We start from the raw sequence: 18887 nt of genomic DNA, 5'->3' as shown, positions 1-18887 counted from the left end.
TACACAATTATCACATCACAACAACATCATTTTAACAAACACGACCATAACACAATTATCACATGATCATAACAATTGAAACATTTAGACACCGTTTCTTTAGGCAGCTTAAACACTATTCAGAGTCATGTTGGAAATGAACATCGTGAAAAAAACAACAGTTTAGGAAAAATGTGGCAGTACTAATGCTTATTAGCGGTTGAAAATAATTTGCTAAACAATAATAAAAAAAAACGTAACTGCGATTTATTACTGCTTTATTGATTGCACTAATTAAAAGGAGCGATTAGGCCACAATATACTTTCGCTTTCACCTTGTTACAAACAGACATCTTTAGAAGAAAAACAATGAAATACATATTTTTCATGACTGATTTAGCATTCATCGCGTCAAACGGTTTGTCTTCAAGCGTTTTTTAAGTTATTCGTGTATTTTCTTTTACTATAACGTTACTTCCGCGGCCTTTAAACCACACATTTATATAAAATGCCTTTTAAAAATAACATCCCTGCGGGATTATTCAAGTTTAAGTTAACTTACTTACTGTCGAACAGTCGCGAATCCAGAAACATTTTAAACGACTGTACGCCGCAGCTCAAACACGTGTACACCTGAGATCCTTCCAATTGTTGTTAACACGTCGATTTCATCTGAAATAAAAGTTCATCAAAGCAGTTTTGGCTCATTAGCGCCACTCACTGGACAGCAGTGTGAAACAACACACCTGAACCTCCTTCCTCCAAGTACAGCAGAATCTCAAACTAATACAAGCTCTAGCGCCACTTGTCGTTACTGGGTCAAAATCACTATAAAGCGCCTTTGATGTCCAACAGAATTAAATCCGCCACACAATGCGAAATAATGAAATTGTGATGTTTTAATACTGTTGGTTAAACCTTTTGCATGCCTACAGGTAGAATTACAAGTGTCTTGACTAGTACAGTTGAATGACTCTTGTCCTGGGAGCACTGTACCAATGTGGCGGCGCTATTGACGCATGCTCAGGGTCCCTATGCGATATCTAGTGTATATATCTATGTCAGTTAACACACTCAATGCATTTTTTAACACATATCATAATTTCTAAAATATCAGCCTCTAGCAAAAGGTTAGTATGTCGGTTTAAGTACTGGAATTAATACAAATACTAAGGAATTCAGAAAATATAAAGTGCTAAAACGATCTCTTTTTTTAAGTATGCCGTAAAATATTTCAGATTCTTATTTAACATGTTTCCTGTTTTCTTTTAAAAAACAAAACCAAAATAAAGCTGTAGCAGTGCGACAGGATTGTTTGTTTGATTTTGACCAATGCTGTGTGTAAACCATTATTTAAAACAGTCATTTTTTAAATGACTTTATCAATCATTATTATAAACAGTAAAAACATGGACAATCGTTTGGTAGAGCGGCAGTCAAAGGGTTAGGATAGATTAAAAAATATATAAAATAAAAGACCCTCCTCATTCAAAGTGCTCCACCATTAGACCTATTCTTTCACTAAGCAGTGCATTCGGAGTATTGGAAAGTAAAAGTTTATGATTATAATAATTTTACCTGTTCAAAAAAGCCTGCGTATTCGGAATACCCGATAGTTTTTGTAGAGTTAGTCACGGTAAAATCGTGGCTTTGACTCAAATTATGCGATTATAATGACCTCTAGTGGTTATCAAGAGAAACAGCAGAGGTCACCTTTTCAGATAGTCTACAGTGGGCACAAAAATAAGTATATAATACATATTTATATACACACACATCAATCAATTACAACATTTAAATTAAACATGCATTTTCAGCTTGCTTTTTTGTAGCTCATCAATGAACAAAAAAAACTTTATGTTAAATTAGAAATTACGGTCTCTGTAAAAGGCATTCACCATAAATCTTCCCATTCATTCTTACTCTCTTCTCATATGGTATGGTGGGGCAAGTCAAAGGTTACTAAGTTTGGACATCTCTATACTAGACTATGCAGTAGGGCTGCACAATGTATCGTTTTAACATCTATATATCTCAATGTGCGCATCTGCAATAGTCACATCACAGCACATGCAATGTTGAGTTGGGATTATAATTAAGCAGCACCACATTTCAGAACACATGAGGTTTGTAGAGTCACTCCAGTGACTAGCCATAATATGTGCTACATCATGTACATGTGATTTGAAGGCATGTGACTGTGTGAGCATTTTAAGAGAGTTTAAAGCAACATGAAAGAAATTGTACCATTTGAAAATTTGTATAATTTAGTAAAAATATTTTAAATTATTAAAGATTAGCCTATATATATATATATATATATATATATATATATATATATATATATATATATATATATATATATATATATATATTTTTTTTTTTTTAATACCTTGTATGTATACACACATACATACAATGTATTAAATTCATCTGGTGAAATTGTATTCATTTTGCAACATACAACGCAGAAAAATATCGTGCAGCCCTACTATCCAGTGACCTTGAAAAGATTTAGGAAATTTTGAAATTGTACATTGTTCTCTTATTCTGATCTCCACTGTATAAACAGGAGAATCACTGCATCTACAGCTCTATCATAGGTTATACTTATAATTAGCTGCTGAAATAATGAACAGATCAAGCAAATACAATGATCCCATTTTTATTTATATATTTATTTATATAATTCAACTGCATACATTATTAATAAAAAACATTCAACAAAAATAATTTAGACTGTCTGATCACTGTACAGACAAGCAACTTAAGAGTGCAGGGGATTATGGGACGGTAAATAAATGCTGTCAGCTGGTTCTGGTTGTATTAAAAGTTACTTATGGCTGATGTGGGAAAACAGACACCATCCTCCATCAGCCAAAGCTTTTTTTTTTTTTTTGTAGAGAAATGTTCGATCATTTATTGTAGACAGACACAGAACTTACTACAAATTTAAATGAACATGTTACATATAAAAGGTAAAAAACTAAAATATATGCAAAACCTATATGTTAAATATAACTGCAATCTAAATAAATATAAACAATGCATATTACTAGAACATATTTGAACCGGTGTTGATGTAGACCAAAATAAATTAATTGTTCACACTGGACATTGTTTATATCATTTGACAGAAAAGAGAAAATTGACTCCCAACATCATGATGTAGTTGTTATACTGCACTTCCAGCTAATCCACCTCATTTGAGAACTCATCAGCCTCCTCTGCCTGATCAGTCTAACCTGTTAAAAATAATAAAAATACCCTTGTATGAATACAAACCAACAATAAATATACAATATACAATACATATTGCATTTGTATGCATTAGAAATCTCTTCTTCATAGTAATATATTTTGAGTATGTATTATTTGTTGTTTAATAATAATTCAAACCAGCCACATGCACGCATGCGCGTGCACACACACACACACACACACACACACACACACACACACACACACACACACATGTGCTATATCGAACACCTTCAGAGGCGTCCTCATCTGTTGATGAACTTTCATCTCCTGTGAGATCCACAGGTTTTTGAGCTTTTGACCATGGTGTAAAGAATGCCATAACCCGTCTAACCAAACCTTCTTCCTCTAGCCTGTAATGAAAAATTCAACAGACAAGTGTGTAGTGAATAAAGCTGAAAATAATCACTGTTATTTTAATGAGCAAAATAGCAGGGGTTTGATGATACACAACACTGGCCTCACAATACCAAGACAAGACAAAATGGTACTGTACATACTATATTTGGAAAAATTTGTATTCATAAAACTGATCATCTTTAATTTGATGAAAAGTCACAAAATGCAAAAGAATTGAAGTGCATTTTGCAATTGTTTTGTTTTAACTAATTGTCTTGTAATGAACCCCACTTCAGTTCTGCTCAATTATATAGATGTTGACCGGATATTTACTCACCTCAGTTTACAGTTTGAGTCTCGCAGCAGGTCACTGAGTTTTTGCTTTCCGGAGTATTCTATTTGATTTTTACTCAGCTCAAGCTCTTTTAAGAACTCCAGTGCTTTGTTCTTGGTCAAAGACTGAGTTAAGGGTGTAACATCTGTAATGCCACAGTCATTTAGTCTAGAAAGAGACAGACACAGAAAAAAATAGATATCCATATTGACCCTGGGGTTGCAGGTAAATTTGTATTTTCTTTAAATATGTAAATGTATAGCCATAATGTGATGAGGAATTTCATCTGATAGATTTCTGTTGGCAGAGAATTCCTAGAGCTTCGCATTTATGAATGTTACTGTTCACTGAAATAACATTAAATAAAAAATGAAATGAAACCTGCATCATTTAACTCTGCAAATTTGACCTGTGTTTAGCACCTGGTGGAAGTTTGATAAAATAAAGCCCATCACTAGCAGCAATTATTTCTCAGAAATATATTGTGAAGTCCTTTGTGTGATGGTGAGTAAAAGCTTTAAAGTTAAAATACAAAGTTAAAAAAAAACTATGTTAAGCATTTTCTTGTGTCTTCCTCACCTTAACCTCTTGAGTTTACAGCGTGGTTTATTCAGCACATCACACAGTATGTTCACTCCTCTGCTTTTTATTTGATTCTTACTGAGGTCCAGTACCCTCAGGTGTGATGGGTCCATACACATAGCTGCAATCAGGAAGTGCAACTGTTTCTCTGTAATACTGCAATCACACAGACTGAAAACAGAAACAAAAAAATCAATGACATCAGATTTTAAATTTGTGTATGGATTAATTTGTAATTTGTGAATGGCATACACGTTCTAGAAATGAAAAATGGAAACTTACTTCCAGAACCATAAACCATATAGCTAGAATTGGATACTATTAAACTCAGTTTTAGAGCCATTATCAGAAGTGAATGAATAGTTATAAATTAAAAGTGTATTTAAAAAAAGAACATCAACACAGAACTGATTGAAAAAGTTTGTGTATTGTTTGGAACAATGGACCTTTTCTTACTTTTCAGAGGTAATAAGTGTTGAAACCTATTTTAGTCTGGAAATGTATATAAAAAATATTAATTGAAGAAATATTTGAGGTAATCTTCTGTTGCTAACTTTATAAACTAATCTCCAAAACATGAATTATTGATCCTATTTAGTTTTCACTACCATCAGTGTTGTAGAAACCATAATTTTGTCAGAATAATCTATAGTCACACTTTTTATAAAGGTTTTTCCATTTTCCCTTTTGTCAATTTTTAAATGAAATAAGTCAGATATCATTATGAAACTTCAAAAAGTTAATTGGTCTTTTTTCTGTCTTCTGTACATAATAATGTTACTAACTGTAGTTTATTCAGCTTGCAATCCACACTGCTCAGCAGATGGCTAAGTCCATCAGCTCCAGAGTCTCCTAGTGTATTCCCATTGAGGTTCAGTTCTCTCAGGTGTGATGGGTTTAATTTCAGAGCTGAAGTCAGGATCACACACTGTTCCTCTGTAATACTGCAATAAAACAGACTGAAGACAGAAAGAGAAAAGACAATGAATCAGATTCAGTGGGAAATTGAGTGTAGTACATCATGAGTGAATGAGGCACAGTAACTAATACACCAACATGATCAAGAAAGAAGAATAACAAGGATTTGGGAATACAGTTGAAATATAGAATGAATATAGGGTTCATGTAGTTAATTTAAGAAAACTAATACAATCTGGTCATGAATCATAATTTGATAGCATTAACTAGGTTAACTACAAAAACATACATTTATTTTTCCATCGGCTTAGTCCTTTATACAGTACATGAGAGATCGCCACAGCGGACTATTCCAGCATGTATTTTAAACAAAAATAACTAAAACATTTTTTGTTTAAAAGTAAATATTCTAAAAAAAGTATCAATGGTGATTTTAAACCATGTACTCTAACAAAATACTCCAGCAAATGATGTTACAGTACTTTAAACCAAACAAATACATATTTTTTTAAGGAACATGTTGGATTTTGCTGCATATAGTTGACTTGTATGGTGCTCAGTGGTTTAAACTAACAAATACATTTATGTATTTATTTATTTGATGATAAATACATTATCTTGGTATGACCCTAAAATATAATTTAGAACTTTTTAAAACTGCACTGAAACAAAAGCATTTTTGATGGATGATAATGGTGAGGTAAATTATGAAGACATTTTATTCTGACAGCAAACTAATCTAAAATTTAACTCTTTGTAGCAGCAATTTTTTTATTTGAGGTAATCTTCTGTTGCTAACTTTATAAAATAACCCCCAAAACATGAATTATTGATCCTATTTAGTCTTCACTACCATCAGTGTTGTAGAAACCATAATTTTGTCAGAATAATCTATAGTCACACTTTTTATAAAGGTTTTTCCATTTTTTCCTTTTGTCATTTTTTAAATAAAATAAGTCAGATGTCATTATGAAATTTTAAAAAGTTAATTGGTCTTTTTTTTTTTAAATAACTCAACAGTAAAATTCAACCAAGCAGTACTTCTGTACATAATAGTGTTACTAACTGTAGTTTATTCAGCTTGCAATCCACACTGCTCAGCAGATGGCCAAGTCCATTAGCTCCAGAGACTCCTAGTCTATTCCCATTGAGGTTCAGTTCTCTCAGGTGTGATGGGTTTGATTTCAGAGCTGAAGTCAGGATCACACACTGTTTCTCTGTAATACTGCAATCACTCAGACTGAAGACAGAAAGAGAAAAGACAATGAATCAGATTCAGTGGGAAATTGAGTGTAGTACATCATGAGTGAATGAGGCACAGTAACTAATACACCAACATGATCAAGAAAGAAGAATAACTAGGATTTGGGAATACAGTTGAAATATAGAATGAACAAAAGGGTTCATGTAGTTAATTTAAGAAAACTAATACAATCTGGTCATGAATCATAATTTGATAGCATTAACTAGGTTAACTACAAAAACATACATTTATTTTTCCCTCTGCTTAGTCCTTTATACAGTACATGAGAGATCGCCACAGCGGACTATTCCAGCATGTATTTTAAACAAAAATAACTAAAACATTTTTTGTTTAAAAGTAAATTTTCTAAAAAGTATCAATGGTGATTTTAAACCATGTACTCTAACAAAATACTCCAGCAAATGATGTTACAGTACTTTAAACCAAACAAATACATATTTTTTTAAGGAACATGTTGGATTTTGCTGCATATAGTTGACTTGTATGGTGCTCAGTGGTTTAAACTAACAAATACATTTATGTATTTATTTATTTGATGATAAATACATTATCTTGGTATGACCCTAAAATATAATTTAGAACTTTTTAAAACTGCACTGAAACAAAAGCATTTTTGATGGATGATAATGGTGAGGTAAATTATGAAGACATTTTATTCTGACAGCAAACTAATCTAAAATTTAACTCTTTGTAGCAGCAATTTTTTATTTGAGGTAATCTTCTGTTGCTAACTTTATAAACTAATCTCCAAAACATGAGTTATTGATCCTATTTAGTCTTCACTACCATCAGTGTTGTAGAAACCATAATTTTGTCAGAATAATCTATAGTCACACTTTTTATAAAGGTTTTTCCATTTTTTCCTTTTGTCATTTTTTAAATAAAATAAGTCAGATGTCATTATGAAATTTTAAAAAGTTAATTGGTCTTTTTTTTTTTTTTTTTTAAATAACTCAACAGTAAAATTCAACCAAGCAGTACTTCTGTACACAATAATGTTACTAACTGTAGTTTATTCAGCTTGCAATCCACACTGCTTAGCAGATGGCCAAGTCCATTAGCTCCAGAGACTCCTAGTCTATTCCCATTGAGGTTCAGTTCTCTCAGGTGTGATGGGTTTGATTTCAGAGCTGAAGTCAGGATCGCACACTGTTTCTCTGTAATACTGCAATAAAACAGACTGAAGACAGAAAGAGAAAAGACAATGAATCAGATTCAGTGGGAAATTGAGTGTAGTACATCATGAGTGAATGAGGCACAGTAACTAATACACCAACATGATCAAGAAAGAAGAATAACTAGGATTTGGGAATACAGTTGAAATATAGAATGAACAAAGGGTTCATGTAGTTAATTTAAGAAAACTAATACAATCTGGTCATGAATCATAATTTGATAGCATTAACTAGGTTAACTACAAAAACATACATTTATTTTTCCCTCTGCTTAGTCCTTTATACAGTACATGAGAGATCGCCACAGCGGACTATTCCAGCATGTATTTTAAACAAAAATAACTAAAACATTTTTTTGTTTAAAAGTAAATTTTCTAAAAAGTATCAATGGTGATTTTAAACCATGTACTCTAACAAAATACTCCAGCAAATGATGTTACAGTACTTTAAACCAAACAAACACATATTTTTTTAAGGAACATGTTGGATTTTGCTGCATATAGTTGACTTGTATGGTGCTCAGTGGTTTAAACTAACAAATACATTTATGTATTTATTTATTTATTTGATGATAAATACATTATCTTGGTATGACCCTAAAATATAATTTAGAACTTTTTAAAACTGCACTGAAACAAAAGCAGATTTGATGGATGATAATGGTGAGGTAAATTATGAAGACATTTTATTCTGACAGCAAACTAATCTAAAATTTAACTCTTTGTAGCAGCAATTTTTTTTATTTGAGGTAATCTTCTGTTGCTAACTTTATAAAATAACCCCCAAAACATGAATTATTGATCCTATTTAGTCTTCACTACCATCAGTGTTGTAGAAACCATAATTTTGTCAGAATAATCTATAGTCACACTTTTTATAAAGGTTTTTCCATTTTCCCTTTTGTCATTTTTTAAATAAAATAAGTCAGATGTCATTATGAAATTTTAAAAAGTTAATTGGTCTTTTTTTTTTAAATAACTCAACAGTAAAATTCAACCAAGCAGTACTTCTGTACATAATAATGTTACTAACTGTAGTTTATTCAGCTTGCAATCCACACTGCTCAGCAGATGGCTAAGTCCATCAGCTCCAGAGACTCCTAGTCTATTCCCATTGAGGTTCAGTTCTCTCAGGTGTGATGGGTTTGATTTCAGAGCTGAAGTCAGGATCTCACACTGTTTCTCTGTAATACTGCAATCACTCAGACTGAAGACAGAAAGAGAAAAGACAATGAATCAGATTCAGTGGGAAATTGAGTGTAGTACATCATGAGTGAATGAGGCACAGTAACTAATACACCAACATGATCAAGAAAGAAGAATAACTAGGATTTGGGAATACAGTTGAAATATAGAATGAATATAGGGTTCATGTAGTTAATTTAAGAAAACTAATACAATCTGGTCATGAATCATAATTTGATAGCATTAACTAGGTTAACTACAAAAACATACATTTATTTTTCCCTCTGCTTAGTCCTTTATACAGTACATGAGAGATCGCCACAGCGGACTATTCCAGCATATATTTTAAACAAAAATAACTAAAACATTTTTTGTTTAAAAGTAAATTTTCTAAAAAGTATCAATGGTGATTTTAAACCATGTACTCTAACAAAATACTCCAGCAAATGATGTTACAGTACTTTAAACCAAACAAATACATATTTTTTTAAGGAACATGTTGGATTTTTCTGCATATAGTTGACTTGTATGTTGCTCAGTGGTTTAAACTAACAAATACATTTATGTATTTATTTATTTGATGATAAATACATCATCTTGGTATGACCCTAAAATATAATTTAGAACTTTTTGAAACTGCACTGAAACAAAAGCAGTTTTGATGGATGATAATGGTGAGGTAAATTATAAAGACATTTTATTCTGACAGCAAACTAATCTAAAATGTAACTCTTTGTAGCAGCAATTTTGCAGACTGGCAGCATATAAAACACATTTACAACCACTAAGTTTGAATTGCTTCAGTTTTCAACTGACACACATACATCTTGAACCTTCAGTCAATCAGATAACATAAGCTTTCATCTTACTGCTGTACAGTATAATGATACTAACCGTAGTTTCTCCAGCTTGAATTGTTGGTTTATCAGTAAATCACTGAGGTTTTTCACTCCAGAGTCTCCTAGATTGTTTCCACTGAGGTTCAGTTCTCTCAGATGTGATGGGTTTGAGTTCAGAGCTGAAGCCAGATCAGCACAATCATCGGCTTGTATACTACAGTATCTTAACCTGCATTTAGAGATCTAAGATAAGCTTCTGAATAGAATAAAATTCTGTTTCATCCACCTCCAAGAGAAAATTTCTTAGCTGTTAGTGTTTCTCACCTCAGCCGCTCCAGTTTACAGCTTGATATTTTCAGCATATCAAAAAATTTCTTCACTCTTAAGTGCCTGAGTTCATTCCCACTGAGGTTCAGTTCTCTCAGGTGTGATGGGTTTGATTTCAGAGCTGAAGTCAGGATCTCACACTGCTTCTCTCTAATACTGCAAACACACAGACTGAAGACAAACAGAGATGATAATTGTTTAGATCCATTTAACAATCTTCTTTAAGCGCTAGAGTAAATATATTTTCTTTTTCCAATATATTTTTCACCAGAGTATGGCTGTCACAGAAAGAAGATTCTCAGACCATAATTGTGTGTGATCAGCCAAACTGAAAGTGAAAATAGAGCATACATTGCTTTGTGGCCATATAATGTGTATAGTACAGAAATCAGTGTAGACATGTTTAACCCATTGCCCAATGATTTTAAACATTGACAATTACTATTAACAAAAATAAAAAGCAAAAGGTCAGTGGGATGAAGGTAGACCACCAGTGCAATGGTGGAAGGCCTTTTAGCGGTCATTTGAGTTTACTGAGAGGTACACTTTAAAGAACCCACATCAGGTTTATCTACCACTAACTGAAATTTTTGTAAGTTTAATGAGGCACACAGCTAATGATAGCTTACATTCCAAAGGGAGATCAGTACATTACAGTTCAGATGTGCACACCAAAACTCACTTTTTCCAAAGTGTCCCTCTCTCTTGAGTTTGAACAATGAATTTCACTTTAATTTCTTGAAAGAAATGCCAATACATTTTCATCATAGTTTTATTAATTATATCTGTTTATCATCTTGTGTGAATCAGAATTAAAATCTTGATTAAAAAATTGTGAAAAACACAATAACAATGAGTGCTACCGAAGAACATTATTGTCTGGAAAAAATACATAATTGTTAAAAATTCAATCTCACAGTATCTGCTGTACAGTATAACGATACTAACATTAGTTTCTCCAGCTTGAATTGTTGGTTCTTCAGTAGAGAGCCAAGGCTTTGAAACCCAGAGTCTCCTAGATTATTCCCACTGAGGTTCAGTTCTTTCAGGTGTGATGGGTTTGATTTCAGAGCTGAAGTCAGGATCTCACACTGTTCCTCTGTAATACTGCATTTACACAGACTGAATACAAAAAGAGAAAAGACAATGACTCAAACTGTATCTCTAATGATTAACTAAGGTTTTAAAAAATTCTGGTGCATTAAAAGTAATGGTAGCTAGTGACATATAATCACCAAAGACCACAGTTTCTGTAAAACTCATCTAGAAAAATGGCACCTACAATTTGGGAGGCTTGAGGGTAAATAAATGAACACCTTTTTTTGGTGAACAAACCCTTTAACGAACATTATTAAATTCTGTAATAATACGTGATGCTTATTGTTTATTCATGTCAGTTAATGCTTTGACTACTGTAGAGTCTTACTGTTTACATTAGGGCTGCACAATACTGGAAAAATACATTGTAATCTTTTGTTTTTCTGAAATATGTTTTAAGATATGACTACAATTTCACCAGATGACTTGAATAGTTCTATTTGAATATAATTAATGTTTACATTCATTGTGAGTCTGTAGTGGAGCCTATCTTTATAAAATATAACAAACACACAACAACCATACTTCAATACAATAGAGCAAAGATAGAAATGAAACAAGCAGCACTTTTTAGATTTCTGGGGAGTGAAACAGTATTCAGACAAACAAAGTCTATGATCAACGTAAAATAGCATTGTATAACATACCTGTCAACCCTCCCATTTTTCCCGGGATTCTTCTGTATTTAACAGATCTATCCCGCTATCATCCCGTAAAGGTATTTTCCTGTATTTCTCCGATATTTTCAGTCTTTCTCTGAACAGCCGAGCCTCCCTATGCGCTACCCATACCACCAAACCACCAGGGGTCGTCCTTTGCTCTTAAACTTGGTTTGTTGGGGGAATCCCTTATTATGCTGGACATATCCCTTATTTTCACATTCCAATGTTGACAGGTATGCTGTATAGTGATTGTGTATATAATTATACAAATCTTTAAGGCACCAACACTATAATCGGTTGTGTACAAATTTACAATCACCGGCATATAAAAAAGAAAATTCAGTGCCAGGATTACATGATTCTGCTATGCACTGAAAATATTATTAAAAGACATACATTTAAGTGATGTTACATATACTATACCTGTTGGCACCTGTATATTGCAATTACTCCTGCTGATTTAACATGATAATTTAGACCAAATATTGACTGACCACCTGAAAAAACATTGTCCTCCCTCATAATAAACTGTGTAATACTCACTTGAGTGTGTTGAGTGTACAGTGTTTATCCTGCAGTAGAGCAGAGAGTTGATTCACTCGTGTGTCTCCTAGTTCATGATCACTCAGATTCAGTTCTGTCAGTAGTAACGGGTTTTTACCCACAATTCCAGTCACAAACTGACAGCCTTCATCAGCAGCAGGACTTCTTAAAAACCTGCAAGTTAGAAGTACAAATCAGAATTTATTGTCCATTTCCTTAAAAAAATTGATAAGACATGCTTTTAACAATTAACAATTTTACCAATTAACAATGACAATTAACAATTTTTCTTATATAAACTTATATATAGTAAGGATGTCAATTTCTACAAAATCATATCATCGATGATCATATAAATTAATGACAGATTCAAATATTATTCACCACTCCATCATGAAGTTTTAAATGATTTAATATATTATAACAAACTTCTATTCAGAGAATTACAGTTATTAATAGCTTAGTACTTATAAACAATCCCTTTGTAAAATACATAATTGACAAATCTAGGCTATTGAAGAATAAACCGAATATGCAAGATGATCCTTTCATAATGATCACAGCGAAACAAGCCAGCGTTTTGTTTTATATATAAACTATAAATATAAAAAGTTAAAGAAATTTGAACATTATATGTAAAAAATCTAAACAATTGTTTAGTAGGATACAGGCTAACTAAAAGTGCCTTATTAAAGAGGAACATCACTTCGGTCTCCGCATGGTGTCTCTTAAAGATTTATAAAGAACAGACCTATATATTGTATATGACAAACCACACAATCTCAATAAACACTTGATGCTTGCTGTCAAGTAGGCAATATTGTTTAAGGGCATTCAACATTGATAGGATCTGTTGTTGTTAAACGTATGTTTTCTTTGTAATAAAGATATTTTCTTTGAACTATTAAATAATTATCACCACTACGAGTAATACCACTGTTGTCCCTTTTCACTGGTAAAATAAAAAGCCTTTTTATTAAATGTATATTTTCCTTCCAGTTTGATGCAGGCAAACTAAATTGTAGACAATTTACTTCTTAAATCGTACCTTGCCTGAACTCATTGTGAGAGTGATGGAGAAAATGAAAGCACATCAGCACTGAGGAAAAATCTTTTAAATAATGACTTACAATAATGAATAATGAATTACAGTCGATCATTGGTTAAATCTTTATCTATTTTTGAGCTGCACATTTAAACTTAATATATTTCTCTTGGAAAAAAAATATTTTTAAAACAAATTTCGTTTGGTATGATTTGTATCTTAATTTTAAAGTATTTTCTGTTGGTCAGTCTTACACAAAATAAACAAGAAAAATGAATTACACTTGAGGTGAAGTACTTCAAAAGAAATATGCTATAGCCTATGCTATAAAAAACAAACTGGTTTGTTAAATAATTGATAATTCAAAAACAATTTAAAGCAATTTAAACACCACAGTACACTAAGATGCAAAAACATTGCATAACTGAATTGAGTTTAGGTAGGAATAATTACAGTAGTAGATGTCATCTATTTTGTATTTCCTCATGTCTCACCTCAGTGTCTTCAGTGTACAGTGTGGATCCTGCAGTAAGTCAGTGAGCTCCTTCACTCCTGATTGTCCAGGATCATTTCCTCTGAGATCCAGCTCTTTCAGCTGTGAAGGGTTTGATCTCAGAGCCAGAGCCAGAGCTTTATAACCTTCTTCACTGATACTGCAGTTTAACAGTCTGCAAATGACAAAAAGCTGTTATTACAAGCAATGACTTGCCAATGATAAATAAAATGTGCATTCATGAATCAAGACTATATTATTTAAATCATAAAATAAAATAAAAAACTATTTCAAGTGTTATAAAAATTAACATAAGTATTGCAATATAAAATGTGACATGTGGCAATATATTTATATTAATACTGGTGAAAATCTCACTGTACATATTATTACAGATATTAATGACATCTGCTTAATAGGATATTTCACCCAAAAAATTAACTTTTGTCATCATTCCCTCACTTTCCACTTTTTATTTTTTGAAGTATGACAACCAGCAACCATTTATTTCCATAGCATACCTTTTCTTACTATGAAAGGCAATGGCTGCTGTTATACAACATTCAAGCAAAATATCTTAATTTGTGTTTAATTTAAAAAAGAAACTCCTAGAGGTTAACAGAAAATGGTAATAAGTTCAGCTTGTCATGACAGATATTGCAATCAAATACGCATTAGAACGTAGAAATACACATAGATAAAAATACTAACTTCAGTTTCTTTATTCTGATTTGTGCATTTTTTAACAGATGACAGATATTCTTAATTCCTAAATCACCTAGTTTATTTCTACTCAGAAGCAGCCTTATCAGGTTGGATTTAAATGCACAAAGCACCACAACCTTCTGCTGCCACCCGTCTCGACCCTTTTGCCTGTATTACAGTTTATGCTATGTATTACGACTGTCTGCTCCTGTATTGACCCTTGCCTTTCTGACTATTCACAATTTAAAACTGCATTTGGATCCAGCCCCTGACATCACAACAGGTTTAGTGCTTTTGATTTTGGGCTGAGTTAAAAGATAGGTTAAAATACAGATAAAATTATACGTTTTCAAATAAAAGTAAATCATAAATACATGTATCAACATTAAGCGCATTATTTGTTTCAATAATTACTTTAAATGTAAGCACCCAGCAGTTGGTGAAATTTAATATAAAGTGCAATACTGTAATGCTGAAATGGACATTTTAATATTTTGCAAAATACTCACTGAAGTTCCTTGATCTGACAGTGTTTTTCCCGCAGTAGAGTTGCAAAATGCTTCACTTTTTTAAGGTCAAGCTTATATTCACTCAAACTGATCTTGTTCTGAAACATGGGATTGAAACCCACGATTTTAGACAAAGACTGACAGGCTTCATCTACAGCAGGACTAAAACACCTGGAGAAGAGAAGATCAAGCAGGAGTCAGTTCAGCTAAACTTGGTAAAATCAGGTGCCATTTTTTTAACCCAAAAAATAATGTAAGATAAGCTACACATGTATTCTTGCACTAAAGTTAATGAAATAATAAATTTAATTTAATTGTAATCATTTTGCATTATTTATCTTTTGTTTATTGCATAATTCATCGTCTCACCTCAGTGTCTTCAGTGTACAGCCTGAATCTTGTAGTATCTCAGTGAGCTCCTTCACTCCTGATTGTCCAGGATCATTTCCTCTGAGATCCAGCTCTATCAGGTGTGAAGGGTTTGATCTCAGAGCTGAAGCCAGAGCTTTATAACCTTCTTCTGTGATTCTGCAGTCTGAAAGACTAGAGGAATTTTTTTCTTTATAATAATCAAAATGTACTATGTGATTTATAGACTTTTTGAATTAAGAAAAAAAATGAAACAGTGGTTCACTACACTCACCTGAGTTTCTCCAGTCTGCAGTTTGTATTTTCTAATCTGCTCTGGAGTTTCTTCACTCCTGAATCCTGCAGATTATTGTTGCTCATGTCAAGCTCTTTCAGACTGGTGTTTGATTTCAGGACAGTAGCCAGAGCTGAACAGCTTTCCTTTGTTAGACCACATTTTCGCAGACTAAAATATTAAACAGGAGAGGGAGAATGTACATTGACAATTACTTGATACAAATATTCATTGACATACTCTATATTACTGTTTTTATATCTTGATTTCTGTAAGAAAATATGTGTTCATTTGAGGTGTGAGCCTATTATGCATGAGCTGAGATCTCAGCTTTCGCTGGAAAATGTGAAAATGCTGATATATGTTTAAAAAAAAACACAGGTAAAGCCTTTGTAAATATACTGTTTTTATATGATCAATTTTCCTTTATTTGACTTAGAATGTTGAAAAAATAATGTTTTTAAAGGTCATATGAGATGTGCAGAATGTTATTTAAGAAATGATAAAATCAAAATTTTTATTTGTCTTAAATGTTATTGAGAAATCCAAACTGTCAAACGATCATTGAGGATCATATTGCCTCATGTGTTTAGTGAAGCTTTACATTAAACGTAAATAAATAAAACAACAACAAAATAAATGAACCAACAGACAAATTAAAAGAAAAAAACAATACTCACATGAGTGTGTTGATCTGACAGTGTTTATCCTGCAGTAGAGCAGAGAGTTGATTCACTCGTGTGTCTCCTAGATCACAATCACTCAGATTCAGTTCTGTCAGGAGTAACGGGTTTTTACCCACAATTCCAGTCACAAACAGACAGGCTTCATCAGACGCAGAACTAAAGCACCTGAAGAAGAGAAGAGGTACACTAGCATTACATGACATATGAAGATTTATTTTAGTAACTTAAAAGCTTTAATTTTTAAATGTTATTTATCTTTCAAAACTAGTTTACTTGAAGTGACAAGTCCCTCACCTCAGTGTCTTCAGTGTACAGTGTGGATGCTGCAGTAAGTCAGTGAGCTTCTTCACTCCTGATTGACCAGGATCATTTCCTCTGAGATCCAGCTCTATCAGGTGTGAAGGGTTTGATCTCAGAGCTGAAGCCAGAGCTTTATAACCTTCTTCTGTAATACTGCAGTCTGAAAGACTGAAAATCATAAATACTCATATTAAAATGAACATCAGAGTTCAGATTAATTTTTTTTTTCTTCTGTACAAACACAAACATGATTAAGGAGACATGCGATGTGTGCAGTGTTGAGGGGCCTTTGTGAACATGGCTGGAAGCTACTGACATCTATTGTTATAAACAGGTGCATCTCAATAAATTAGAATTTCATTGAAAAGTTCACATTCAGCTTAATGGAGATGCTGATTTGATTATCCAGCAGAACTTGGCACCTGCCCACAACTGCCAAAAGTACTAACACCTGGTTTAAGCATCATGATATGCCTGTATTTACTTGGGCCTGGTCTAAACACTCAGAGATTATATGTGGTGTTGTTAAGAGTTAGACGTGAGACACCAGACCCAACAACACAGAAGAGCTCTGACCAAGTGTTGTGTCCTGTACATGTTCATACATTCAGTAGTCCATCATTTCTGTGTTGGTCTTCAGTGATTATCTAATTGTTTGAGATGCTAAATTTTGGGTTATTATTAGCTGTAGGCAATAATCATTCAAATTAAAAGAAACACTTGACATATATATTATGTAGATTTGTTACACACAGACTGATATGAGTTTCACTTTTTGAATTTTATTACTGAAATAAATAAACTTTTCAGTGATATTTTAATTTATTAAGATGCAGCTGTATGTTCACTATTTAAGTGGACCACATAACACCATGTCCTAACAACACATGATGTGATGCTGCAACAGTGATATGCAAAGTTTCTGCAACACTGCGACCAAACTACTATGACAAAGATCACCTCAGGAGCTGATTATGTGCTTTATTTAGTGTTAACCGTTACTAATGTAAGTCTAAATACCATTTTACAAGACATTTATTGCCATACTGAAAGCAGCAGCAGATCTTAGACTGTTACTAGAATCTTGTCATGTCGCGTGTTGTTAGGACACAGTGTCAGACATTCTACTAGGTGTGCAACTATACCAACTTTCATTATCAATAGACTCCAAGTAGACTATGTGCTTAGTATTTGCCAACACTTCGGCCTTGCAAATGACATTTTACTGACTTTTAAGTAGCTTTGCAACTGCATGCCAGCCTATTCTACAAATCTAAACCATGACAACTACAGTACTCTGACAGCCTGCTTTAGTGTACTAATACCCTAAACAGAATTAACTGATATGTAGTGGCAAAAAAAGCTAAACATGATCCACGCAGATGAAATCAGACAATGACAGAATTAATTTCTCAGGTTACATTTGTCAGAAAACTTCCTTTGTTCAAGCGACTACTCTCTACCGTCTCAAAAGAAATTTTTGTGAGCTACAGTGGTCTATAAAAGGTATCGGTGAGCAGTAGAATAAGCTGTTGTAAATTAAAATGTACCCACTACACCTTTAATGATTTTTTTCATACTTAGACTGCCTAGTGCAAATCAGAGTTTGATTTCTAAACTAACTGGGACATCAGGGCCGGCCCAAGCCTTCAAGGGGCCCTAAGCAGGATTTTATTTGGGGCCCCCTTGGTGCAAAGAATATGACAAATTATCATCAATCCTTGATAATTCGCACTATAAATTTAAAACACACATTATCGATTTTATTAGCTGTAGCTAGGTTGCTTACATCATAAAGTATATGTTTTAAGACAATTCTAAATATTATTCTGCAGAAACAACTTCCTATTGATCCAACTTTTTATGTGACTACTTGCCACAAATCTAAATAATTAGACAAAACATTAATATGGGCTGGCAGAAACAAAAGTAGCTGGAAGTAGCCAATAACATACTTATTTTTATTATTATTCAGGCACAAGACGCTGCCAAACAGTCAAA

The 18887-nt window shown here is 32.8% G+C and overlaps 3 protein-coding genes across 3 annotated transcripts in view; 1 reads left to right on the top strand and 2 right to left on the bottom strand.

The window, feature by feature from the left end:
- The window catches only part of LOC147838408 (uncharacterized), a 43723-nt gene extending 43088 nt beyond the window's left edge, over window positions 1–635 (bottom strand). The window contains exon 1 of the mRNA XM_087304820.1: window positions 546–635. The gene's annotated coding sequence lies outside the window, so the exon portion shown is untranslated. The remainder of the gene's footprint in view (window positions 1–545) is intronic.
- LOC147838394 (uncharacterized) overlaps window positions 1–18887 on the top strand; it is a 900722-nt gene that overhangs the window by 346168 nt on the left and 535667 nt on the right. The window lies entirely within an intron of this gene.
- Window positions 2879–18887, bottom strand: part of LOC147838407 (uncharacterized) — a 44047-nt gene continuing 28038 nt past the window's right edge. Inside the window, exons 20-36 of the mRNA XM_087303309.1 lie at window positions 16881–17054; window positions 16581–16751; window positions 15901–16071; window positions 15627–15800; window positions 15258–15428; window positions 14045–14218; window positions 12506–12679; window positions 11151–11324; window positions 10200–10373; window positions 9931–10104; window positions 8885–9058; window positions 7684–7857; window positions 6480–6653; window positions 5281–5454; window positions 4493–4666; window positions 3830–4081; window positions 2879–3471 (exon numbers count right to left, since the gene is read on the bottom strand). Of these exons, the coding sequence (XP_087159435.1) occupies window positions 3913–4081; window positions 4493–4666; window positions 5281–5454; window positions 6480–6653; window positions 7684–7857; window positions 8885–9058; window positions 9931–10104; window positions 10200–10373; window positions 11151–11324; window positions 12506–12679; window positions 14045–14218; window positions 15258–15428; window positions 15627–15800; window positions 15901–16071; window positions 16581–16751; window positions 16881–17054 (2770 nt within the window). The 3' untranslated portion in view covers window positions 2879–3471; window positions 3830–3912. The remainder of the gene's footprint in view (window positions 3472–3829; window positions 4082–4492; window positions 4667–5280; window positions 5455–6479; window positions 6654–7683; window positions 7858–8884; window positions 9059–9930; window positions 10105–10199; window positions 10374–11150; window positions 11325–12505; window positions 12680–14044; window positions 14219–15257; window positions 15429–15626; window positions 15801–15900; window positions 16072–16580; window positions 16752–16880; window positions 17055–18887) is intronic.

Source organism: Danio rerio, chromosome 22 (assembly GCF_052040795.2).
Source record: "Danio rerio strain M-AB ecotype USA chromosome 22, GRCz13ab, whole genome shotgun sequence".
Classification (NCBI taxonomy): domain Eukaryota; kingdom Metazoa; phylum Chordata; class Actinopteri; order Cypriniformes; family Danionidae; genus Danio; species Danio rerio.
This window is presented reverse-complemented; position numbering and strand designations above follow the sequence as displayed.